Here is a 24,793-nt window from a genome sequence, read left to right as displayed (position 1 = left end):
AGTATACTCGTCAATACGCACAATCGTGGCGCTTCTCCATGACGAGTATACTCGTCAATCACAGTTAACTGGTTAAAAATAAACCAAACCTTCTCCTATTCAACCTTCCAATGACAATGTAAGCAACGGATTATATGCAACCATTACACTTTTCAATACAATATTTAAACAATAACCAATTAATGAATACAGATTTTTTTTTTTTTAATTTTACAGCCTACACTAATAGAACACTAACAGAAATATGCGACTGTATTACACCATTAAATATTCATATTCAGCAAATTTTTAGTCCTATTTTTTAATCAGCCTTCATTAAAATTCAAATAAAGTAGCATTTAGAATTTTTAGGTCGTTGTCTTGTACTGGCGGCAAGCCTACACGATTACCTAACGATTAAAACGGAGCCCTAACTTAGCTTTTACAGGTTGCTGCGGATCACAATATTTGGTGAGAGAAAATTCTGTATAAATTAGTTACCTTTCCTTCCTCGTGAGTTAACATAACTCAGAGCACATTAGCCATATTATAAAAAAAAAAAAAAAAAAAATATTCAGTGAAATGATGCCAGAGTATGATAAAAACTACATGATATAGCTGCTAAACTTTAAATCTGAAAAATGGGAGGTTTTCATACTGCGTGGCGACGCCATTTCAGAGGAACTACAAATAGATTTCTGTTCACTTTATAATGCACAATTCAGGTACGTGAGTTATTAATAACACGATTCTGATAGTTATTTAATTACATATCCTAAATTTTATGTTCTTTGGCTAATTTCAATTTTTAATATTCTTACCTCTTCCGATTCTCCTAATTCTTCCGATTAGGTAAGAGAATTCCAAGTAGAAAATGAAAACTATTATTTACCAAAGTGCTTTTAAAATTATAAAATTAAAATTAATACATACAGCAATTATTTTGGGTAAACTTTACAACCGGGGGGTGGCCCCAGCGCGCCTAAAGAGCCGCGTGCACATCTCGCACGCGAGTGGTGCTGCTCTTACGCAAATAAAATATAAATATGAAATATGGTAAACTAAAAATACTCAGTGTCCAAAAAAAAAGTAATTTATTTCATTTCTTTTTAAAAAGTTACCAGACGTTTCTTTCCATTTCAAACTTGTTTCACTACTTTTCAAATGATGTAAATATGGACTTGCAGCTCTTATTGACATTAAGTTTGGCCACTCCTATTTTATATTGAGGTAAAGGAAAATTAAATGCAAATATTAACTGATTAAACATCGCTGGATTCCTCGTATGAAGTTCTACAAATATTTACAGTGGGTTAAAGACGATTGAAATCAAACAGAATTTTAATAACAAAAATTTAGTAAGATCATAATGCAAATTCAGATGAAACAAAATTTAATAAAAATTATTCCGGAATTCACTATAATAATCTGCTACTTTAAAATAAATATTTCAAGGCTGTTTTATCACTCTCCCACTTACAATCTAACTCGTAATCGTTATCACTGCACAGTCTTTATTTTCTCCACGTCATTTGAGGCTGTAGTTCAAGTCAACCATTATTAGTGCGCTTTTTCAGATTTCTTCGAGTGCATCTGAAAGCTAATTTAGATTAGGCAACCTATATTTTAAGCTTGATTACTTAGAATTCATTTTTAATTTGACCTTGTTTAAAAAGAGAATCATTGCTTAAAGTTACATTTAAGTAAGTAATAATGTTAGTCTACATTTAAGTAATAATGTTAGTCTACGCAATATTAATGAAACGCATTTTGATACATAGAAACATATGAAGCGAAAGCAAAATTTATAACTCTAAGTATTAATTTAAAAGTTAAACAACAAAAATCAGCGTTATATTTTTTAATTTTCACAGGACTAGTTTCGATGGTTTTACATAACCATCATCCTCAGCTGCAAAAGCGTTTTGTTGTTTGACTTTTAAATTAATATTTGTTCGGCGTTGTATTATTGTATCTTAACTCTGTAAGTGTTATTAATTTACTCCGCTATTTTGCATTCAGAAATTAAAACCATATGGCAGCGCACTAATTCATAACATTCAATAACGGCTTTTGTGCATATTGCTACAAAACGCAATGTACCTTTTTACATAGTAACTTACAAATATTCTAATATAATCAAAAGAATAAGATTTCGGATTAATCTCTTTCCTTGAAGAACCAGTTAATGATGATGACTTGCAATGTGTTTTGATTGTCCGAATAATTGAGCATTCTCCTGCATCATTTCGGTTCGGTGCACAATCGAAGCATGCTAAACAGAAATGAAGTGGGAGGAAATTTATGCGACTCGACCCTTTTTCCGCAGCTATTGTTTCCATGGTTATAAGTAAAATCGGGCGGCGGGAGAAAAAAAACCTTGAGGTTACAGTTTTAAAGTAACCGACTATAAGGGTGGGGGAATGCAAATTCAAGTTCAAGTTCAAGAGTTTATGAACAAGCATTTGTTGCTGTTTTCGTGAAGAATCCTGAACGCATGCAATATGGCTGAACGCATACAGAAGGCTCTAGTTCGCAATGTGGGTTCTGGTAAGCAATCCACGATATTCCGAACTCATGCAAGACTGTTCAGTGAAAAATCTGTAAATGATGAAATTAACAAACACCACCAAAGTGATTGAATACCTTTTTGGATAGGTCTTTTAAAAACTTTTCCCGGTTCTCAAATTATGAAAAGGAAAGTCTTCCACCCCATGCATTTAAGAAGGAAACTTCTTAACACCATGTTTTACCACTTATACCGACGAATGTGATTCGCTATTAGACGGTCAGAATTATGCCGGATCACCGACAATGAAAAAATAACTGCACATTAACAGCTAAGTTATGTCAACTTCATAGATCATAATCTCCTTAATGAATAAACATATCAAGAAACTAACTGCACAACCGCATGATTGAAAAATAATTCTAGCTTAAATTCTTCGCCATATGCCCCCTTTCTCATCTAAAAATTTCCAGCAAGGTCCCTTTGGCTGTAGGTGGAAATACAGTTCCAAGAATCAACTCTTTGCTACAGACACAAATATAATTCAAAGAATCAAGTGTTTGCTACAGGTAGAAACAGCTTTCTACCCATAGCAGGAAGTTGATTATGGAAACAATTTACAAAATAGAACAGCGTTCCCAAACTTTTGAAACTCTTTATATTTTCTAATTAAGGAGCTTGTACAAAAATGGGTAAATTTGCTTGCGAAACTAATTTTTCTGACATGACTACAGTACGTAACATAAAATAAATAAATAAATAAATAAAAATAACTATAATGAAATTTTAAATAATTATGTTAAACTGATTAATTAGTTTAAGTAAGGTTACAAACTAACAGCAATACAATAATCCACGATAGCTTCTTAAGGTTATAAAACTGAATGTTCCCATGTCGCATTTGCGATTCTTGGGAAAGATTTCACAGCACCTGGCTCTCAAAGATTTTACTGAACATCTGGCAAAATTATATACCTGTAAGATAATATGACGATTAACTACTGAATATGCAAAACAAGACAGGGAATCACATGGCGAAAAACTAAAAAGATGATTATTCAATTCATCTGCAGTCATTAAGATAAGAAATTTCATGGTACGATTTTCTAACTGAATTTTTAAGTCAAATGGTTTTCGTTCCCTACATTGAACAGTTGGTTTCCAAACAAAGACCCAGTTCTGACAATGTTATACACTGACTACCAATAAGTACACTCATGTCCATAAATTAAGGATAATTCGGAGTCATGCGGAAATCGAACTCTAAAATAAATATATCACCTGTAAAATCACTATACACATCTTCAAGAATCATATGCAAATTTCAGGAAGTAACCAGATGACACCGATGGTACGTCACAATGACGAGAGTGTAAGACAGTGATATATAAGGAATACAGGCAAAGAATTGTTCGCAGGCGCTTTATAAGCATTTCAGTGCAAGAACCGAATAGTTATGACACAAAGGACGCATTTGGATGATTTTTTTACGTGGTAGAATTATCGGCCGTCTGGAATGTGGGCGTACCCAACTGAAATTATCAGACGAACTTGGAATTGCCCAGTATGTCATCTCCAGGCTTTAACAACGATTCCAAGATGATGGTAATCTGAGTATACGTTACAGCACAGGTCGCCCCAGAGTTAGAACGCCGAATGAGGACCGGCATTTGGCGGTTACTGCCAAAAGAAACAGGCGGAGCACAGCATTGCATCGTCAGCACTGTATTGCATCGTCTGGGAGACATACAATGTATTAACAATTATACCAACCATGTAATATTGGTTTTTGTAAATAGTGTTTTTTTTTTTTTTTTTTTTTTTTTTTTTTTTTTTTTTTTGTAATTTACTCCAGGGAGAAAAAATCGCTAATTTTTTTAATAACAAACATATAGCATCTTTTTTTGCTCTTTACCTTTTGTTTAATAAATAAGCTTTACAAATAAGTCAAATTTGTTTTGCTTCTAACTCTTCTTTTGCCTGATTTTGCATTATCCTTAATTTATGGACATGAGTGTATTTGAACACCTGTGATAGAAAAGAAAAACTAACTTTATTCAAAATCAATAGTTCGTAGAGCCTCCACGAGAGGTAATTACAGCGTGGACCCTCCGGGGCATACTTTCCACAAGTCTTTGTATGACAGCTAGTGGTATTTTCTTCCACTCGGCTTGGAGAAGACATAGAAGTTCCTTCACCGATTTTGCACGGGTAGTGCACCCCTGAATTCGGCGATGCAACTCGTCCCAGAGGTTCTCGATAGTGTTCAGGTCTGGACTCAGGGCAGGCCAGTCCATTCAATGAACCCCATTGGCACCATACCAAGCCTTGGTTAACGTCGAAACATGATAACTGGCATTGTCATCCTGAAAGTAACAGGGGTGCAACCCGTAAAACTGCCACAACGTAGAAAGCACATTGTCATCCAAAATAGTGCAGTAGGCATCGGAGTTGAGCTTACCATGAATGGGGACCAAGGGTCCCAGCCCATACTAGGAGAAACACCCCCAAACCATAATTCCACCTCCGCCGAACTTGACTGTTGGCACAATGCATTCTGGCAGGAGACGTTCTCCAGGTAGACGCCAGACCCAGACCCTGCCCCTGCGATCCGAACGATAGAGGGTGAACTTTGATTCGTCACTCCAAAGAACCCGTTTCCACTGATCTACGGTCGAATTTCGATGTGCTTTGCACCACATTAACCGAGCAGCGCGGTTGGACTTTGTGATCAAAAGCTTATGGGCAGCAGTACGACTATGAAAACCAAGCAGATATGCTTCCTTACGCATGGTATTCATTGAAACAATACTCCCGGATGCCTGTTGAAACTCCTCGCGGATGAGAGCCATCGGTTGGGTGCGGTTCTTTCGAATTTCTCTGGACAGCACTCGTCGGTCTCTATCTCCCAGTTTTGTTGGTCTACCGACTAGGGCACATTCCGACAATCACCGCTCACCTTCCACTTCTTAATCACATAGGCCACTATCGATTTTGGGTACTTCAGATCGCTAGATATGTCCCTTAAGGATCGGTTACATTTGTTAATGATAATTATAACTTTCTCGAAATCAGAGAGCTCCAAACTGCGAGGCATCTTGCATGCGACTAAAGCCGATGCTGTTTCCTACACGATATATACCGGCGGAGTCCGTGACGTACCTTAGGACCGCAGATATCGTCATTTGCATAGGTGTCCAAATACTTATTGGTAGTCAGTGTATATGTAATAAAATCAGTTAAAAATAACTACCACTTACACAAATAACTACCAAATTTTTTTAATTCAACATTTCTATTTTCTGCGAACATATCACGTTACATCATAGCAAAACTCAAATTCGAGAAATTGACATGAAAGTTTATCCTAAAAATATCTTTCTTTGCAAAGAACATATTTATTGCCCACAGAATTATGCTGCATAACAAGCCCATGAACAAGCCACAAAGGAAAACTCAACGTAGGTTGTTGTGCCCCAGCGATGTAATTATTTTAAAGAGGGGGGGGGAGTTACCATGATTTCCCAGAATATAACCCAAATATAATATAATGACGCCTTAAGAAAAATCTTCATGGGTTTATCTACCGAAGCAAATAACTAATCTGTACTTACTATAATTACTTATTTAATCACTTCATTAATTCAAAAATAATGCTGTTTAGCATACAAAACATTAACAGCAATTACCTGCTATTTGGTAAAGAGCATTGAAAAGCATTGATCCGTATATGACTGACTAATTTTGGAGAAAAATATTGAAGCAAAGAATCTTTCATTTTTATTTGAATTTTTAGCTAAATCAATACTGCTATAAAACATGACAATAAATACCTGATTAAATGACTTCAAATAAATGGGTGAGATCATGATATAAGGTGGTTTTTCACAATAAAGGCAATTTTGAAATGACTTACGAATGCAAACTGCTAATACGTTAAGGAACGGAAAACTTAAACTATACTGATATTAAATATAAAACAATTAAAGTAGAAAGTTTAATATCCGTAGATGCAGATATGAAAAATAACTTTCCATTAAGTACAAACATAACTCCTATCCATGTACTAGGAATCATTCTGCTTATTCCAGAATAAAGTAACAACAATATCTATGCAAATACAAGGTCCCGTTACTTCATGATCATTTAAAAAACTCCATCTATGATAGAAATAAACAAATATCACAGTTACTACTGTTAACAAAGGTAGATGCAATAGCGAGTGAGAATATTTATGGTCAGTCGTAAAATGCTCGCCCATCCAAACAACATGAACTTGCATCATCTGGATACCACGATGGAATATGCAAATGATTACGCTTTCAGCGCACGCGCAAATCATAGGTGTCTGAAACGCTCCTTACAATCTATATTTAAAGGGAAGAAAGACTGCTGTTTAAAATTACGTGAATTGTTTTTTCATGAGCCTTTTGTGTGTTCAGCTTCAATATGCCTCGCAGAAAAACACAAGCATCATTCGAGCACGTTTCTGAGTTCGACAGAAGCAAAATCGTTACATATAGAAATTGCGGATTATCTTCCGGGCAACTTGTCATCGTGTTACAAGTAGTCAAGCTACAGGCATGCGAATATGGATTCCCTGGATGCAGAAGGGAACAACTGACGGACAGGAGAAACTACAACCGCCTCGTCACACTACTCCACGGGAAGACAGCCATATATTTGCGCGCATGGCAGTGAGTGAGCGCGCTGCTCCTTCTGCAACCATATTAGAACTAATGCAGTCTGTAACACAGTACTCAGCGTCTGAACGAAAAATTCGACGTCGTTTACAGTGCAATGGACTGTCCGCTAGGCTTCCATTGCTTACTTTAAACGACAGGTGTATGCGCTTGCAATGGTGCACTGAACGTCGGAGACGGACATCCGAATGGAATGTTCGTCCATAAACACACTGTCATGTCACGATGGGCGGATTAAAATTGGAGACACCGTGAACAGAGGCTGCTCGACTGTTGTGTTACGTATCGTCATACTGGTCCTGCACCCGGTGTTGTGGTGTGATATGATATTGGACTGCAATCCCGCAGCCTCTAGTATGCATTATCGGTACACTACTTAACAGCCAACGCTGTATCTCCGAAGTTTCGCAGTCTGCTCTCCTTCCTTACCTTCAGGGCTTGCCTGCTACCACATTTCAACAGGACAATGCGCAACCACACGTCGCACCGTATTTACAGTAAAATGCTGAAATAGTGTTTCCGAGAAGAACAGTATTGTACTGTAAAATGAAATTATATAAGAATATTTTTTATTAAAAATTAAGACTCAGATTCGAAATTACGGAATACTCTATTCGTTATGAATAATTTACCACGTAGTTTGTAAAACGTCAGGTACTAGTACTTGAAACTTCAACTGGAAATTTTCTAGCAAACTAAAGAGCTATAATGTGACCAATTTCAATTCTTATTTTGATTTTCATCTATATTCTAAAATGGACTATGCTTAAAATGGATCTTCGTTGTCGACTACGTTTATCTGGTAATAAAAGGAGGCGTTTTTATTATTCGTCACGATGACGGCCGTGAATCTGACGGATAATCAAAATTTTGCTGATCAAAATACAATAAGTCATGAAAATACAATATCCAAGTCGCTAAACGCATATCGATAGCAGTACATCAAACAGCAACGTATAATTAGTCTGAACGCATAAGAGGTAAAACACATGAAACAAAATGATAACCATACAACAGTGTATTATAAACCTACAATTGCATGGCTGAGATGAAAAAAAACGACAAAATATATTCATATTATATTGAGTTTTAGTTAAGTTTATCCTGAGTTAAAGTCATTTAACAAAAATGAGAGATGAACCTTTCCCACAACAGGAAAAAACTCATCAGACTAGTATGAACTATGCAGTTTTCTCGAAGCATATAAATTTAACGTACATGCACGTATTTTTACTGAATGAATGAGACAAAGAAATGAGCCAGTGCCACGCATGGGTTAAGTTTGAGCAGGAAAAAGTAAAATCAGTGATGGCCAAGGGTAATGAGACATGACATGTTTTTGTTATGACAACACAAGGATAAACAGTTGTACAATTTATCAAAAATTAAGCTAATACTGGTTAAAAGGGTAGGAAAAAAAAACGCAATTACATTACTTTTCATACCCATTCAAGAGTATGAAACAACAAACAGCATAAAAAGTATGAGAACCAAATGCATAGTTTAAATATTCCTGAAATTTGATATGCTTCATACTTTCTCAAAAAATTGAAGTTTCTAACAGCTTTATTAAAAATAAATGTAAAAAAAGAGAAAGAAACGAATAGAGAAAATTTGATTTCAAATTCTTTCTTCAAACCCATTAGCTGCATATAGGTAATACAAATGTCAAAAAGGAAAACTATGCAATAAATAACAGCACAATTGCGCAAAACAACATAATACAGTTGACCCTTGAATCATGTGAGAAGTTAGGTGGACCAACATACTGGGAAGTTGCAAATCCAGGCATAAATTGTGCATTCCCCAATATTGTAATTAACGGCTAGATGTATGGTACATACCTGAAATAAAATAAGCTACAAGAAAAAAAAGTGACAAGACGGAAAATTTATATCTATGACGCTGAACTAAATTCATTAATATCTTAAGTTGTCTGTTTACAAGTCAGCACTCGGATTCTATGAGTTTTCTTTTTCTTTCTCTGGATACTTGGCTTGAAACTCATGAAGTCTGAATCTTACCTTAGTTCCATATTTATATACCACGTTTAACAACTTATTAAACTATAACTATGATAACAGCCACACAGTTACATATAATTTTCTTAGACAAATTTTTATTATGCTTATATAAAATATCTTCAATGAAACAGTGATTAATCGCAAAAATGCACGCAAACATAACAGATACACCGATTGTATCAAAACTTCACATACAAATGTTGAGCGATGGTAGAGAATACTGATACAAACCATATTCACAGGTTCGAAAGAACGATTGGCAACAGACAGGTGATGAAATATGCCAGCACTTCAGACTGGCACCTAGAGCTTCCTCATTACAGATTGCAGCATCATAAAGAAAACAAACATTGTATCAAAAATGCTAAGTTGGAATTCATAAACATACTCTGAGTATAGGTTAGCCGGCTGTATACACCATCATAAAAATGTATCAAGAAAGACAGTCAACCAGACATGTACCACAATGCTAAATGTTTGCACATTTTCATCAGACCCAGTGTTAACATGCATCTTCCAGGATGAAGATGCAGAATATCAGTCAGCAACAATTGATCTCAAACTCCCATCATTTAACAGGACAGGCTGCATGCCGTCGGCAAAACGGGACATGAAGAATTTTCCACGACACCACAGCTTCAGTAGTTTTAAAGGTATAATCCCACTGCCTTTACTTAAAGCTGTCACAGTTCTTATGGATCTGAGGGCACCCCATTACTGAGCATCTCGAGGTCTTCAGACATTGCAAGTATTTTTTAAATCTCTTTAACGCTGCACAAACATCATACACTTATAAATATCCAAGCCTTCTCTAGGCTCAAAACCAGGCTCTAGCAATTGACAACCAGCACTGTAAGCCATGATACTGATCAAAGTGATGCATAAAATGGTCAGTAATCCAGGCACAAGCATGTGTGCAGCTGCTGATCCAACAACTGCATGTACATGCCACAGTCTTACATTCATTTCACAAGCAGCAAATCCAAATATTGCAAACAGAAGGCTATCTGCAACGTACAAGACATGCAGAGTGGTTTGTGCAGCAAATTTTGGTTACCAGAAATTCCCAACTTGAATTAAATCCTTGGATGATACATAGTTTTTCCGTGAAGAAGTATTCATTCTGCAAGGTGCATGTGCGAGACCAGGAAATTCCACATTCTGTGCTCCACAACATTCTTTCGCTGTTAAATGTGTGGGTGGGTACGGTGATTTTTTAGTTGACCTATGCCTATCACACTTTCCTGGATAAGGTTCTGCCTGATTTACTGAATGATGTTTCCACGAATGTTCATTATTAATTGTGGTTCCAGCACAACAGAAATTCCATCTCATTATGCCATTGACATATATATCTAAACCTGATCTAACACATCAATGGCCTAGGCATCGAAAATGCATCACATGGCCTCCTACTTTTACCTGAACACTGTACACGAAATGCCCATTGGCATGGCTCTCATGCAAAAATTACGTTTTTGTAGCTAATAAGAGTTATCAGCATAACTACAGGTATCCTTGATAATGTTCAGCAATCCATGAAGTGATGGTGTCAGGCAAGACTCACTACAAATGGTTAGAGCTTTGAACAACTCTTGTGAAACCGTAATTTACCACTACCAGCTGTTGTGCAGTTAGGTTTCACCAAATAAAGTACTTTACACTGTTTTCAGCAATGTATTCTTGCTGTGTCACTCTGCCTCTTCTAACTCATATGAGTAGTTTTTCTGATCATACTTTCCTATATCAATATGGTTCATATTAATGCCCTTGAACTTCCCTCAAAGTTTGTACAGTTTTCAGACATCCTGAAAACAAGTGAACATGGGATTTTTAAAAAGTTGCCCATACTTTTATGCAAGAGCCAGGAACATGTGAAATTCATATTTAATTAATCTATTGCAAATTTAATGTCTGTAAACTTACCCATTTCCCTAAATTTATCCATGGTGTATGCACTGGCTTTCAAGCATTTTCTATAGCAAAAGAAATAAGAGTTTGCAAACCACATTAAAGTCTTGGTTTCCAAAAGAACAATAAACACTACAAAAATATAATTATTGTTGAAATGGAAGTTTTAAACGTGCAACATAAACTTTATAAACTAATGCTGCAGTGCTGAATTCTGGTCTTCACTCAGAAAACATGCACAGTTTCATTGGCAGAACACGAGACATCAGGTGACTCTGAAGCACTTCCGAAAAACAATTATTCATAAAATACCCCTGGTATTTTATAATTGGATTTGTGCGCTTTTTATACATTGCTTTAATTAATTGGGCATATTTCAGGATGAAGGTACATGTACTTAAAAAAGTACATGTTACTTACATGTCACAAAAACAAATTCTAGGATATATATATGGCCTTACCAGTCAGATCTGCTAAAAAGAACTCAACTCTTTCATGAGGCCTTTCACCACAATTTCAAAGCATCTTAAAATTAATAAATTTCCAAGGCAAATCTGAATTTAAAGAAACCATAATGGCCCTTTAAAATCAAACTAAATACTTCAGGAACAGGGTTGCCACTCAAAGAGGAGAATGAAATTCCCTGACTTTTCCAGGTTTTCCAGGTATGTTTCGAGAATATAATTATTGTTGAAATGGAAGTTTTTATGTATGTGAAATAAATTAATTCTCGGACTGACAAGGGTTTTCGGTAACAAAACTCAAATTTCCCATAAATACCATTTTGTCAAGGTATTTTCTTGATTTCATTGCCATAATACCCCTGGTATTTTATAATTGGATTTGTGCACTTTTTATACATTGCTTTAATTAATTGGGCACATTTCAGGATGAAGCTGCATGTACTTCAAAAATGTCACAAAAACAAATTCTAGGATATATATATATATATAGCCTTACCAGTCAGATCTGCTAAAAAAAACTCAACTCTTTCATAAGGCCTTTTACCACAATTTCAGAGCATCTTAAAATTAATAAATTTCCAAGGCAAATCTGAATTTAAAGAAACCATAATGGCCCTTTAAAATCAAGATAAATACTTCAGGAAGCTTTTATTTTATACCATTTTTATTCAATTACATATGTATTTCTGTACAAATCAATCAACCTAAAAAAAATAACATTCAAGTATTATTTTGGCATAAAAGACACACAGTCCAACGAAAGTGTTAGCGGATGTATGCTAAGAGACTCTTTCCAAACAATTGTTATACTATTAACAAACAACTACTTTATTTGGAGGAAGTAAAAGTTGTAATGAAGTTTTTGTAAGGAAAATTAAGGAAGGATCATTACAAATGGTCAGATTTAAATTTCCCTAATTTGCTGCTGTCTCACAACTTTTTCTCTTTCATGCTGCCATTTTTATTCAGCAATACTGTTTAACATCAAGGGTTTGCAATAATAATTTTTGGTCCTTCGTAATAAAACAATCTTAACTTTATTAATATACAATAACACGCCGAACAAGTATTAATTTAGAAGGCAAACAACAAAATTCAGCATTATATTTTCAAATTTTCACAGGACTAGTTTTGATGGTTTTAACGAACCGTCATCCTCAGCTGCAAAAGTGCAAATGAATGAGATAGATATAGTGATTAAGAGTTCTTTTTAGACTGGAACCAATTAATCCAAAATCGGATAATTTATCTCTCTGTTAACTGGAAATCTACTATATTCCAGCTGTGCACTTCTAAACCCCAAATGGTACAGTAATGATAGCTTTCCAAACCAGCAGCGCTCATCTAAGCAACGCAACAAACTATCCACTCAGATAAGATACATACTCAAACAGCTAAAAATAATCGCTGGCAACACATACAACAACTCTAAAATCCAAGAACATTTGTCAGTATGAGGGAGATTTATACATTCGCTTCCATGGTATATAGCTCAAATTTCACCCAAGGCTAAGTGATATGGAAAACATACCTCACCATGTGCTGGCATGTGATTGGCTAGTAGAACAGGTGCCCAGTGTATGACTGGTAGTGAACATGTTAAGCAGTATACAGTGATTAAATCATGTTTGCAGTGGCTTCCAAGCACTTTCCGCAGCAAGAGTTAAGCGATTCAGAAATCATAAACTCAATTTTTTGCCTCCTGAAGGAAGATTAAAAATTACGAAAGTATAATTTTTGCTGAAATGTAAGTTTCAAATGTGGAACATAAAACTTGTATGTTAATACTACACAACTGAATTTCTGTTTACACTTTGACTACAAGTAAAGTTTCACTGACAGATCATAAGGCATGACATGATACATGAGCAATTCTGAAACATGTTTTTCTACCACACATCAGTATTCAGTTTCTTCATTTTGAATTCATAAATTCTTCCTTAATAACCACAAAGATTAGTCAATATAATTTTTTTAAAGAAAAGTCTAAATTTAAAGAAAACAATGGTTATTTAATATCATGCCGATACAAAACATAATTTCTAAATGCTTTAGTAGGTTTTTATTCTTTTATATTTCTGCTAGTAACATTTAATATTCTACTAAATAAACATTTATATACAAATCACACTCCAAAAATTAATATTCAATTATTTGATTTTCCTCATAAAAAGTTAATGCATATATGTTAAGACAAATTTTTCCAGTCAACACCAAATGCTCTACCATCTGCAAGAACTTGATCATTCAGAGAACATAAAAGTAATAATGAGGTTTCTGTAGAAGACATGCAAAAGAGATCAGATTGCATTTTTTGTAACTGCAAATGTCAACTGAATTTTTCTCTTCTGTTTTGGCATTTTTCCTAGACAGTTTTGCTGCAGCAATGATTTGTTAATCTTAACTTTTTTAAGACGGGAAACAATTAATTCACAACAAGATAATCTGTCCCAAATTAATTAAGAATCTACTGTATGCTAACTGCACACTTTAAGCCCTCGAATAGTATTGCATCAACAGTTTCCTAAAAAGAAAGCTCTCCAGCAAGCAGAACAGGAAAGCATCCACCTAGATAAGACATATACTCAAACAGCTATGGAAAGAATGGTTGGCAAATCCAAAATCATGAAGTTTCATTTGTATGATGGGGTTAACAAATTCACTGCCAGGGTAAGCTTAAAAAACTTTACCCAGAAACTGACTTCTGTGGAAACATATACATCACTACATGCTGGCACAGAGAGACTATTAGATGATACCACCACACCTGATGCTCAATGATGACTGGTAGCAAACTTCTTAAGCAGCATACAGTGATGAATTGATGTTTGCAAAGGCTTCTTAAGCAGTTCTTGTAGCAAAAAAATTAAGTGTTTCACAAATAATACATGAATTTCCTGATTCCTGAAGAAATGCTGAATAGAGTACAAAGTCTGAAATCCGGACCCGTCAGAACTTCGGCGATTCCGGATATTACATCATCAGTTTTAACCTAGTAAGATGGCATGTAGAAATTATAAAATTAAAAATATGAAATCGTGATTTATGAAATAATGAAGAATTTATGATTTAAAGGGTATCAAAATTTACTAAAAAAAGGCTTAATATTTATTTGTTTACCTTATTAAACACTAGCAGCTTCGCTGCCAGCCTTTGTATGGTTTTTAAATGTACCAGAAAAATGGCTGAAGGAAACACCAAACGTGTATAACAAAATTACAATGAAATAAGCAATATCCCTTAATACAAATATTAATTATCCTAATAAATAAATTAACCAACTTCCATTTGCAAAATCTTAAGAACTCATATGGTATAAAAGAGATTAAGAACTTTGTTTCCTAAAAAAAATCATTCAGAACATTTCAATATCTTAAAAACAGTGAAATGAGCAATAAATAACATAAAAGAATACAAAAAAATTCTGAAAAGCAAAGTATAATTAATGATATTTTATCTTATATTTTGAAGAGAAAAAAATTACAATGAAATAAGATATATCCCTTAATACAAAAATTAATTATCCTAATAAAAAAATTAACCAACTTTCCGGTGAAAAAAAAAAAAAAAAAAATCATGCAAAACTTTTCAATTTCTTACAAACAGTGAAAAAAAGTAAAAAATAACATGAAAGCAACTCAAAAAACATAAAATTCCGCACAGAATTTTACTCTACAGAACAACTTTATCAAAAAAAAAATAAATGAATAAATAAAAAATATAAAAATAAAATAAAATAAAAATAAAAATGTATTATATATATATATATATCTATATAAATGACAATGAAATATGCCAATCTCTTAAAAACAGTGACATATGAAATACGATGAAAAATTGTTGCCAAACCCATATTTCTAAAAGAATGAAACTATTCAAAATGATGCGATTTCAGCAAAAATCTATCAACAACAATAAGACAGGAAAATTGTTGCCAAAATAACATTTTTAAAGATGTGAGATGTGAGAAGTGTACTCGGAAGCTTCATTTAAAAAAAGTTTTAAAAATACAAAATATTATCATTTTTCCTAAATTCTTTTTGTAAAATCAGTTGCAAGGATAAAAGTTTAACATGTCCAAAAATCAAAGAAAAATAAACTGTACATTTTTTAAAATAAATTTTTTAGAAAAAATCCTGTTGAAAAGGTGTTAAGCTCCCTTTGTTAAATAAATTCCTATTTAATCGATTTATTGAAACACTAAATTTATTTTAAGTTCGTAAAATAGCTAAGTCCCTACGTTTCATGACGATATGAAAATGGAGTGTGTAGAGTAAAATCTCGCTTTCCTATAGCCCATTACGTCTCAAAATGATGCGATTTCGTCACAAAACATAAAATAAGAAAAATTATAATTTGAATTTCAAAAAAATCGCTTAGAGGTGCACTGGCTCTTGTCTAGATACACGTATGTACCAAATTTCGTAGCCGTGGGTCTATTAGTTTATGCGCAACGCGAACGAAAGACACACACAGCCAGACTCTTTCTTTTATTATATGTAGAGATTTCTTTCAAAGCAAGTTGTTTAAGTTGCTTCTTTTTTGTGCTAATATTTTCTTTTTAATTCTGTAGACAGATATGATCTCTTGTTCAGTTACATTGTTGAAGTCCTGTAACTGCTGTTTCGAGAATTCCGACTAACTTGTCAATCGAAAATTTCTCGTTTTAAGCGCTAGATAACTTACCGCCTGATCAGTCATTGTGGGTCCTAAATTCTGCAATTCGGAGCGGCCATACAAACCCTGCCGCTGGTTCTGGGCTTATGTGAATGAACAAATCAATTATTCTTAATTCAAATAGCCCTAAATGTAATCTTTGGGTCTATGAATATCATCAACAAAATCTATTTTTAGCATATGGAAAGAAATTTTTGGTAAATGTTTCCTCATCAACATTTTTAGCACATTTAACTTAAATCTGTAATCATCACCAAGTGTAATGTCAAAATAAAAAGTTATAATACTCCTTTAGCATTCATTTACTACAGTCAAAAGTCGTTAATTTGGACACCCAGAATCTGGAATGATATATAATCCGGACCTCAAAGCTACAACTTTTTGCGCATGCATCTCGTTGCGCATAGGATTTTACCCTTTACGGCTGTGAAAATGCATGTGCGCTTGCGCATAATATGTTTATGCATGCGCGTTTAATGTATAACTGATGTATAAGCTAAGCTAAAATTAGATAATTCAGTTAATGTTGCAGATTGCGTTGTTCCTTAATCTTCGAATTGGATCCGGCTTATTATTTTTTGCAGACTGTTAGAGCAATTTTATAAAAGTAAGCTTGAACTTTCGATTATGTCAAATAGAGTTTCCGATATATATTTACTAATACGTAAAGAATCTACAAAACAAAAGTATGTTTCGAAGTCCATTAAACAGAAAGTGGAATTGCTGCAAAAAAATGGATAAAGGCATATCCTTTGATTATCTAATCATTCCGAAATATGTTTATCAATTTCGCGCTGCTCTGCGGGGGGAGGAGGGGGGACGCAGCACGCAATGAATTGGAGGTTGATCTGTCAGCACTATCCTTATCTTCAGGGAAGATATTTTTTTTTATTTGGCTTATAATTCCTTACTAAATGTAGTATTTCATCTCGATGTACTCCGTCTTTGATATGATTTATATCAAGTTCCTCATCATTATAATTCACTTCCGATAGTGAATAAACTGACACAGAGGTTATTGAAAACGAAAAAATTTCGGTTGACAAATTAGTCGGTATTCTCGACACAGCAATTATAGGACTTGAACAGCGGAACTTTTAACTAAACATGAAATTATGTCTGTTTAATAGAATTAAAGAGAAAGTATTATCATATGAAACGAAGCAACTTAAACAACTTACATTGAAAGAAATGTTTAATAAAGTAAACAAATAAATATTAAGCTTTTTCTTTTTGTAAATTTTGATACCCATTAGATCATAATTATTCTTTATTTCATAAATTATGGTTTCATATTTTTAATTTTATAATTTCTGCATGCCATCTTACCAGATTTAAACTGATGATCTATAATCCGGAAAAATCGATAATCCGGAATCGCCGAAGTCCCGACGAGTCCGGATTAACGACTTTTGACTCTAGTATAAAAAAATTGTTTAGGCATCGCTACACGAGTCATTACTCAAGTTGTCATGTTTTGATAAAAATGCGGTGATGAAAGGAAAGTATAATAAATAATGATTCACCAGGTTGGCGTCAGATCATCAATGCGGAACGTTTCGGTTTGAGATGTGTGCCAAGCAGATACGCAGCAATGGAACCAAATTACTGATGGTACAAATTTATGCTAAAATGACTGTTTCTTCAACATCAAGGTATTTTATTTAGTGTCGAAGTGAAATTAAGAATCGTAACTTTCCAGATGTTTTATTATGTGCGAAGGGGAATCAAATGCGCATGCGTAAAGCCTAGGAAAAAATAAAGGCCAAAAAAAAATTTTTTTGGTGGTTTTGAGGTTCGGATTTTAGATCATTCCGGATAATGGATGTTCGTATTTCGGACATTGTACTGTATTACAAATGAATCATTTTCTGCTGAAACAAAAGTTTTAATCATACATTGCAAAACCTTAAGTTAACACTATACAGCGAAATGTAATTACTTACACTTTGGGAACTGGTACGATAACACTGACACGTGTAGCCTGAGGTGGCACATTGGCGCTTCCAAAAAACATGTTTTCTCTAGATGAGACATCAGAACTTAGTTTCTTAATTTTGAAATTAGTTTCTTAATTTTGAACTTATACATTCTTCCATAATAATAACATAAATTAGTTTGATCACAACAGACGAATGCGGACATAAATACAAAGCTAGGTCTTAACTTGGCGTTTTTTAACAGTGAGAATGCAAATGAAACAGATTTCAAAGCAGTTTACTGACATGCTCATGTGCAATACTGCCTAAACAGGAAACTCGTATTTTTTAAATTCATGTCTAACAAAGTCTGTAATGAAGTGCTTTTCTTCTTTAGCTGCAACAGCTAAGTACATTTAACAAAATATGTAATACGATATATTAAATATCAGATACTAATTACCGCATGCTAAAGGAATGAAATCCAATTTGTTTTACAGCTCCACATAAACATTATCTAACCTTCACAAGCTTAAAATAGGTTCTAAGTGCAGAATTTTAAACATACAAAAGCTGAAATTAACATTAATCTCAGAAATCAAAAGCATATAAATTTAAGTTTCATAGTTACATTACTTTTACACTCTAACTGCCAGATTTACATTATCTAGTTGATATATTAGCTAATAAGTGAATTAAAAAATTACTTGCAAATAAGAAAATAAGTGTGATCATTTATATACACAACAAGTACATGTGTGACCATTTAGAAATATTGAGAAAGAATGATTATAACTGAGCATGTATGTGAAGAAAAAATGTACATTTGTATAATTGGGGGGGAGGGGAAACCCTTAAACTGTAAATAGATTTCAAATTAATATGTTTTTCTGAGTCTGATGTAGAACTAGCGATCTCAACTCATCATTCCAGCGAGTGCTTTCACTTTTGTAATAAACAAATTATGTTGATTTTTTTCTTTTTATATTCAGTAGCTGAAATTTTGTGTACAAAATGGTTCAAAAGGTCTCAGACTTTCTCTAATGGCAGATTTATAATTATAAAACAAATAATTTTTACGTAGGAATATGTAGCCCCAAAGGCAGAATCTATGTACAGAAGAGCTTTGCTTGCCTGAAACTTTAGATTGTGATAGGTCATTTGAGTCTTGGATTGCTGCTGGGCGGAAAAGCTTTTTTTGTTGAACATCCAACTTGTTCTCACTAATTTCTTCCTCAGGGTTATGTAAAAAAAAAAAAAAAACCTTGCCTATGTGAACCTTGTATCCTCTAGACATATAGTGATATGATTAGCAAAAATCACGTTTGACAGAAAACAGAACTCCCCACACAGTACGGTTACTACAATGATATCCACAACAGTTTTAAAAACATTTTTGCAAAAATCTACAGTGCACATCACACAATTCAACTTTTACCTCTAAATGTCACAAATTTGCATTTAAGGAATAATTCCAGCACAGTTACAAGTCTTCTGAGTGGGATTTAATACAACTTTTAGCCCAAAGGGTGTTAGCTCAGAAGGGCTATTAATTTCGTTTTGGCACTTTACGTTGATTCACTTTTTAAACTGTTGCCACCAAATATTACAGCCCCGAATTATAGTTAAAGAAGTTAAATAATGAAGAATATGTATAAGTGTACATATGTAAAACAACGGTACACATGGTTATCAAATTTTGAATAACGTAATCCTTCTCCGAATATGGGCATTTGGAAGCCCCCAATTTCGAATTTGTTTTATTATCTATTTCATACTTTGTCAGACATTAAAGAATTTTCGACTAACAAACTCAAAGATTTCAAAGCGAGGAATGGCAACACTGTAGGGAAGAAAAAATTTTATCTCCAGCGTGCGAGACTGTGTATCGGAAATTCTAAAGATATGCTCATTTTAAAATTAGTTTGCGATATTGCTGATGAATTGAATTTTATGGTTTAACTGCGAAGAATATCACATTTAATAAATAAAAGTAACACACAAAACGTTAAAAAAAAAAAAAAAAACCGCCCCTTTGGGCATAAAGTAAAATCTGAAAGCATTCAGATTTTTTCACTTTTTTTTTTAATACAGGAAACAAGTATTATCGTACTAGGCTGATGAAAAATAGCCAACATGGTGTTCCCACTGAAGTTCACCCTTCATTTCCCCTGATTAAACACGATAAACTAGTAAACAAATTCAGTATAAGCAAATGATTAATTTTTCTCATTTACTACAAAATACATTAAAATAGCTGAAAAGTTTATAAAAATTAAAGGAAATATGCATCTAATAATTCAAAAAGGCAGGTGATGCACTTTACCATCATAAAATATTAAACCTAGAAAAATTCAATTTACATATATCAATTATAATAAATATTTTTCTTACGATATTTCAAAATTAGAGACGCCAAGGATTACATTAGTTTGAGAAGTATAAAAGGCAGCAACTTTTACATTATAATATTACTTATAGTTAAAATTTTGAAAGAGAGGAGTGAAGAATATAGGTCGTTAATGGGGGAGAGAAAAGATAAAGACTATAAAAACTGTATTTGAGTTAAGGTTAGTAAAATATTTCAAGAGAGGCGGGGGGGGGGGGGGGGCAGAATCACAATAACACTTTGACTTCTTTTTGAGGGTCAATTTTTTACGAGTTACTATTTAAAGCACGAACGTTTCACAACTTTTGAGGATGATCTCTACTTTTACTTTCTGGATGTTTCCAAAAAAAATTAAGTATTCCTCAATTTTCCATGACTATTTTCATTGTCCTCACTTGGTACTCCTGAAAGAACTGAGAAAAATATATTTCGCATCCTTGCATATTTTACTCAGCAATTTCTGCAAATGATTTGATTTGCATAGTTTTTCAAATTAATCATTGAATTCAAGAAATGGATTATTCCCTTCAAATGTGCATTTCTTGATATTCCTTATACATTAATATTATTTGAATATTTATTTGAAGCCCTTAAAATCCAAGCTAAGGATATTCACTATTTTTTCTCATAAGCCCACCAATAGCTGAACATAGGTAATGCGACTCAAGTTCAAATCCCTGCGAATAAGATGGCTGCTTGGGAACTTTTGTGTTTTTCCTGTACATAAATTGGAAGTTTTTGTTAGAAAGTGGTCTCCTCAGACAAACAGCCCTCATACACTTTCCCTTAATCATTCAACCTAATTCCAAAGATAAGAAAGGAAACATAGTCAACATGGATTATTTTAGACAGTTAGTTCAGGAGATTTTATCTTTAATATTTTATATGACAACCCATTCTCGATGTCACACACATTACAGGCAGTCATTAATGCAAAAGATGGACCCACAAGATATTAACTTTATTTTCTGACTCATTTGACTAGAATAAATGAAGTATCTCTCTCTCTTTCTCTCTGTATTTATACTTTTGTCACATGCAAAGTATCGAATTTTGCTACATTTTATTGAAATTCAACAAATTCTGGTTTATTTTCTTGATTAGGCATAAATTTACGTCTCAGAAGTTTATTTTGATGCAGTTATTTATTTACATTTTAAAAATACAAGTATAAATAAAAACAAAGGTATTTTGATGATTGCAAGAAGACTTTTGTTACTGCGTATGCGTTCGAACAACTTAGCAAACTAACTTTTGGGAGCATAATTTCATTTGTTTTAGAGTAATAAATGATAAAATATACTAGTACCTATACATAAAATACAGTGTTTCAACATCTGTTGAATATGCAGTTTGTTTGTTATTTTCTTCAGACTACCTGCTATCTCCAAAATATTTTTCTACATATAATATATAAGACATACATATATATATATATATACAACATATATGTGTTTCTCTTTTCAACTTCTGATCAAGATGCTGAACAGCCAAACAAATGATAGCAGGTGGGAATGCGCATATCCCTAATCATAATCACTATCTACGCCAGCTCACTGAGCTGATCTGTAGACATGTAACGTAAATATGGCTGGTGTGATTGATGCTCCAGCCAAGTGTCACTTGTGTACAGTTGTTCGATTTCTTCAAGCAGAAGGGAATAATGCAGCAGAAATTCACCAAAGAATGAGCTCAGTATACGGTGAAAACTTTGGGTAATGGTGATGGGCATAAACCATACAGAAAATTTAAACACAGACAAACCGATGCTTACAATGAAGGGGGAGAAGGGCACAAGTCCATTGCAACAGACTATGTTCAACGAGTTGACCATATGGTTAGACAGAAATGAGGTTTACCATAAGTGAGGTGTGCGCGGAATTTCCGACATCATCTTTTTACACGATCATTACAGAACATCTAAACTACAAAAAAGTGTGCATTTGATGGGTTCAAAAGATGTTGTATGACAACCACAAAACTCACTGAAAGGCATCAATGCTGACGCTCTTTGACTGAAGAAGTTCAAACAAAATTTCACATCGAGAAGGTTAGACTATGGTTTTTCTGGGACCGAAAAGGTGTGTTCTTTGTCGAGGTTATGGAACTGGAGGCTACGATCAATCCAGCTGTTTACTGTCAGATTATAACAAATATGAAGAGTCATTCAAAGTAAAAGAAGAGGAATGCTACACCGAGAAACAGTTTGCATATGAAGAGTCAGTCTACTGCATACCAGAAAAATAGAAGATGCAGAATTTGAAGTACCAGTATGAAGAAATTCTGAAATTTCATATAAATTTTATCTTCTTCTGCTATTTTAATACATTAAACTTTTATGAATTTAATTACTAATTTAATTGCCTAGAAAAGGTACAAATCAAACACTGAATGAAATGCAATGCAACCAAAAAGTACATGGTATCAACACTTAGAGTGGGGAAAAAAGCATAATTTCTTAGATACACTAGGCTGTAAATAAGCACATAATATAGAATTTGCTGCATTAATGAACATACTGGCATCGCAAACTTGCACAAACATTTGCCTTTTACAAATTATACTTTTGAAGAGTCTAAAAAAATAATAGCTGAAAAAAACTTAAAAAAAAACTTAAAACAACTTTCACGATATGCCTGGTCTGTTTTACATGGACCAATTAACTGTCATATGATAGGCAAGTAATTTCTTGGTTAAATGTACATTCTTACAAAGTGCTGAATAAACTGAGTTTTACAACTAATACTTGATGATTAAAGCTAATACCTAAATTAATGTACATTTATGGGCAACATTTAGTTTCATCTCATTAATATGCCTTCTGTAATAAAACTTGCAGTTATGGTTACAATGGATTTGTGAATCTAATTTAGATTTCCCTCCAACATGAATTTATTAAGACTTTACACTTGCAAAACATTCTACAGAGAATGAAGAAAAAAATATCCATGACTAAACAAGATAACCAGGTTTTAAGTGAAGAAAAAGTACAGTAGTGAGCTTACTTTCTGATACTAAAACTACACATAAAATATATTTCCTGAGAAATTTTAAAATAAAAAGCACACCACCACCACTACAGAAAATAAAATGTTTTAAAATACTCAGGCAGACACACACAAAAAAAATTAATCATCATTTTCAGTACACTATGCTGTAGATACAAACTTATATTTTGTATTTATAACAAAAACTATAACCATAATTAATTCCTTTATGGCAGATTTGATACTGATATATAAAATTAAAATATTTAGAGTTTTTGTTAACCTTGAAATTTGGAAATCTAAAAAAGACAGAGGAGGGAAACAGTTTTGTTAACTGAATATAGAAAAGCACATCAGAGCTATCTGACTAAAACAATGCTTTCATGGACAGCTTTCTGTGGGAAACTGATCTTATATTTCCATTTTACAAAGGGAAAACCATGAAAACTACTACACAGCTACCCTATTTGCTGGGACATGGACACAGAGACATACAAAAAAAAGATGCTTTTGAGCCATGTATGAGTTTTGGACAACAACTTCATCTATCAAAAAGTTGATTAGTGATTTTTAGTATATTTTACAGTAAACTGATGCTACCCTCTTGCACTTTATGGCTACAAAGAAAAATTCTTAGACAGACACCAGTTAAAAGCAATGATCAACAATAATTGTGAAACGTGTATCTACATTTGTAACAACATTTTTGATTTACTTAAAGTGCTTTGATTACACCAATACTTCCCTGTGCAGTTCCTCAGAACACTAGGGCCACGACAGTAGATGAGAAATTAACACCACTGAATAATACCAACAGTTCATTATGGGTTTGATCCCAGATGAACAGCCTAGCCACAGGCTTTGTTTTCACCATGTGTAATGTAAAGATGAGCCAGTTTCTCTTAAGAAGTTCTCCCTCCCCTTAGGCAGATAGCCCTTATGTGCTTTGCTATGCTCAAATAACCAACCTAACCATCAGAACACTAGAGTTCTCTAGGAAATAAATGAAGAGGCTAATCATATGTTAACATATTTTTATTTTATAACAGTAATATAAAGTAACAAAAATTTTTTGAAGCACATTTTGCTGTTACTGCTATATCACAAAAACAAAAATGCCAGTATAAAACAATTTCCTGTTCTGAATTTTACTAATTCATACTCATTTACTAAATTTGGCTACTTATCACAATGGAACTAATTACCTCAATTTAATAGGACTTATTTTATG

General features: G+C 33.6%; 1 protein-coding gene across 4 annotated transcripts in view; it reads right to left on the bottom strand.

Moving 5' to 3' along the window:
• The window catches only part of tgo (Aryl hydrocarbon receptor nuclear translocator homolog tgo), a 173,363-nt gene that overhangs the window by 81,935 nt on the left and 66,635 nt on the right, over positions 1-24,793 (bottom strand). Inside the window, exon 3 of one of the 4 annotated variants that reach the window (XM_085807169.1) lies at positions 18,214-18,291. The exons of the other annotated variants lie outside the window; for them this stretch is intronic. Within the exon in view, the coding sequence (XP_085663295.1) occupies positions 18,214-18,291 (78 nt within the window). The remainder of the gene's footprint in view (positions 1-18,213; positions 18,292-24,793) is intronic. 4 annotated transcript variants of the gene reach the window in all.

Source organism: Stegodyphus dumicola, chromosome X1 (genome assembly GCF_044657685.1).
Source record: "Stegodyphus dumicola isolate Sdum_Otavi_A_Nest chromosome X1, ASM4465768v1".
NCBI classification, from domain to species: Eukaryota; Metazoa; Arthropoda; class Arachnida; order Araneae; family Eresidae; genus Stegodyphus; species Stegodyphus dumicola.
Note: the sequence above shows the minus strand (reverse complement) of the source record. Positions and strands in the feature narration are given on the sequence as shown.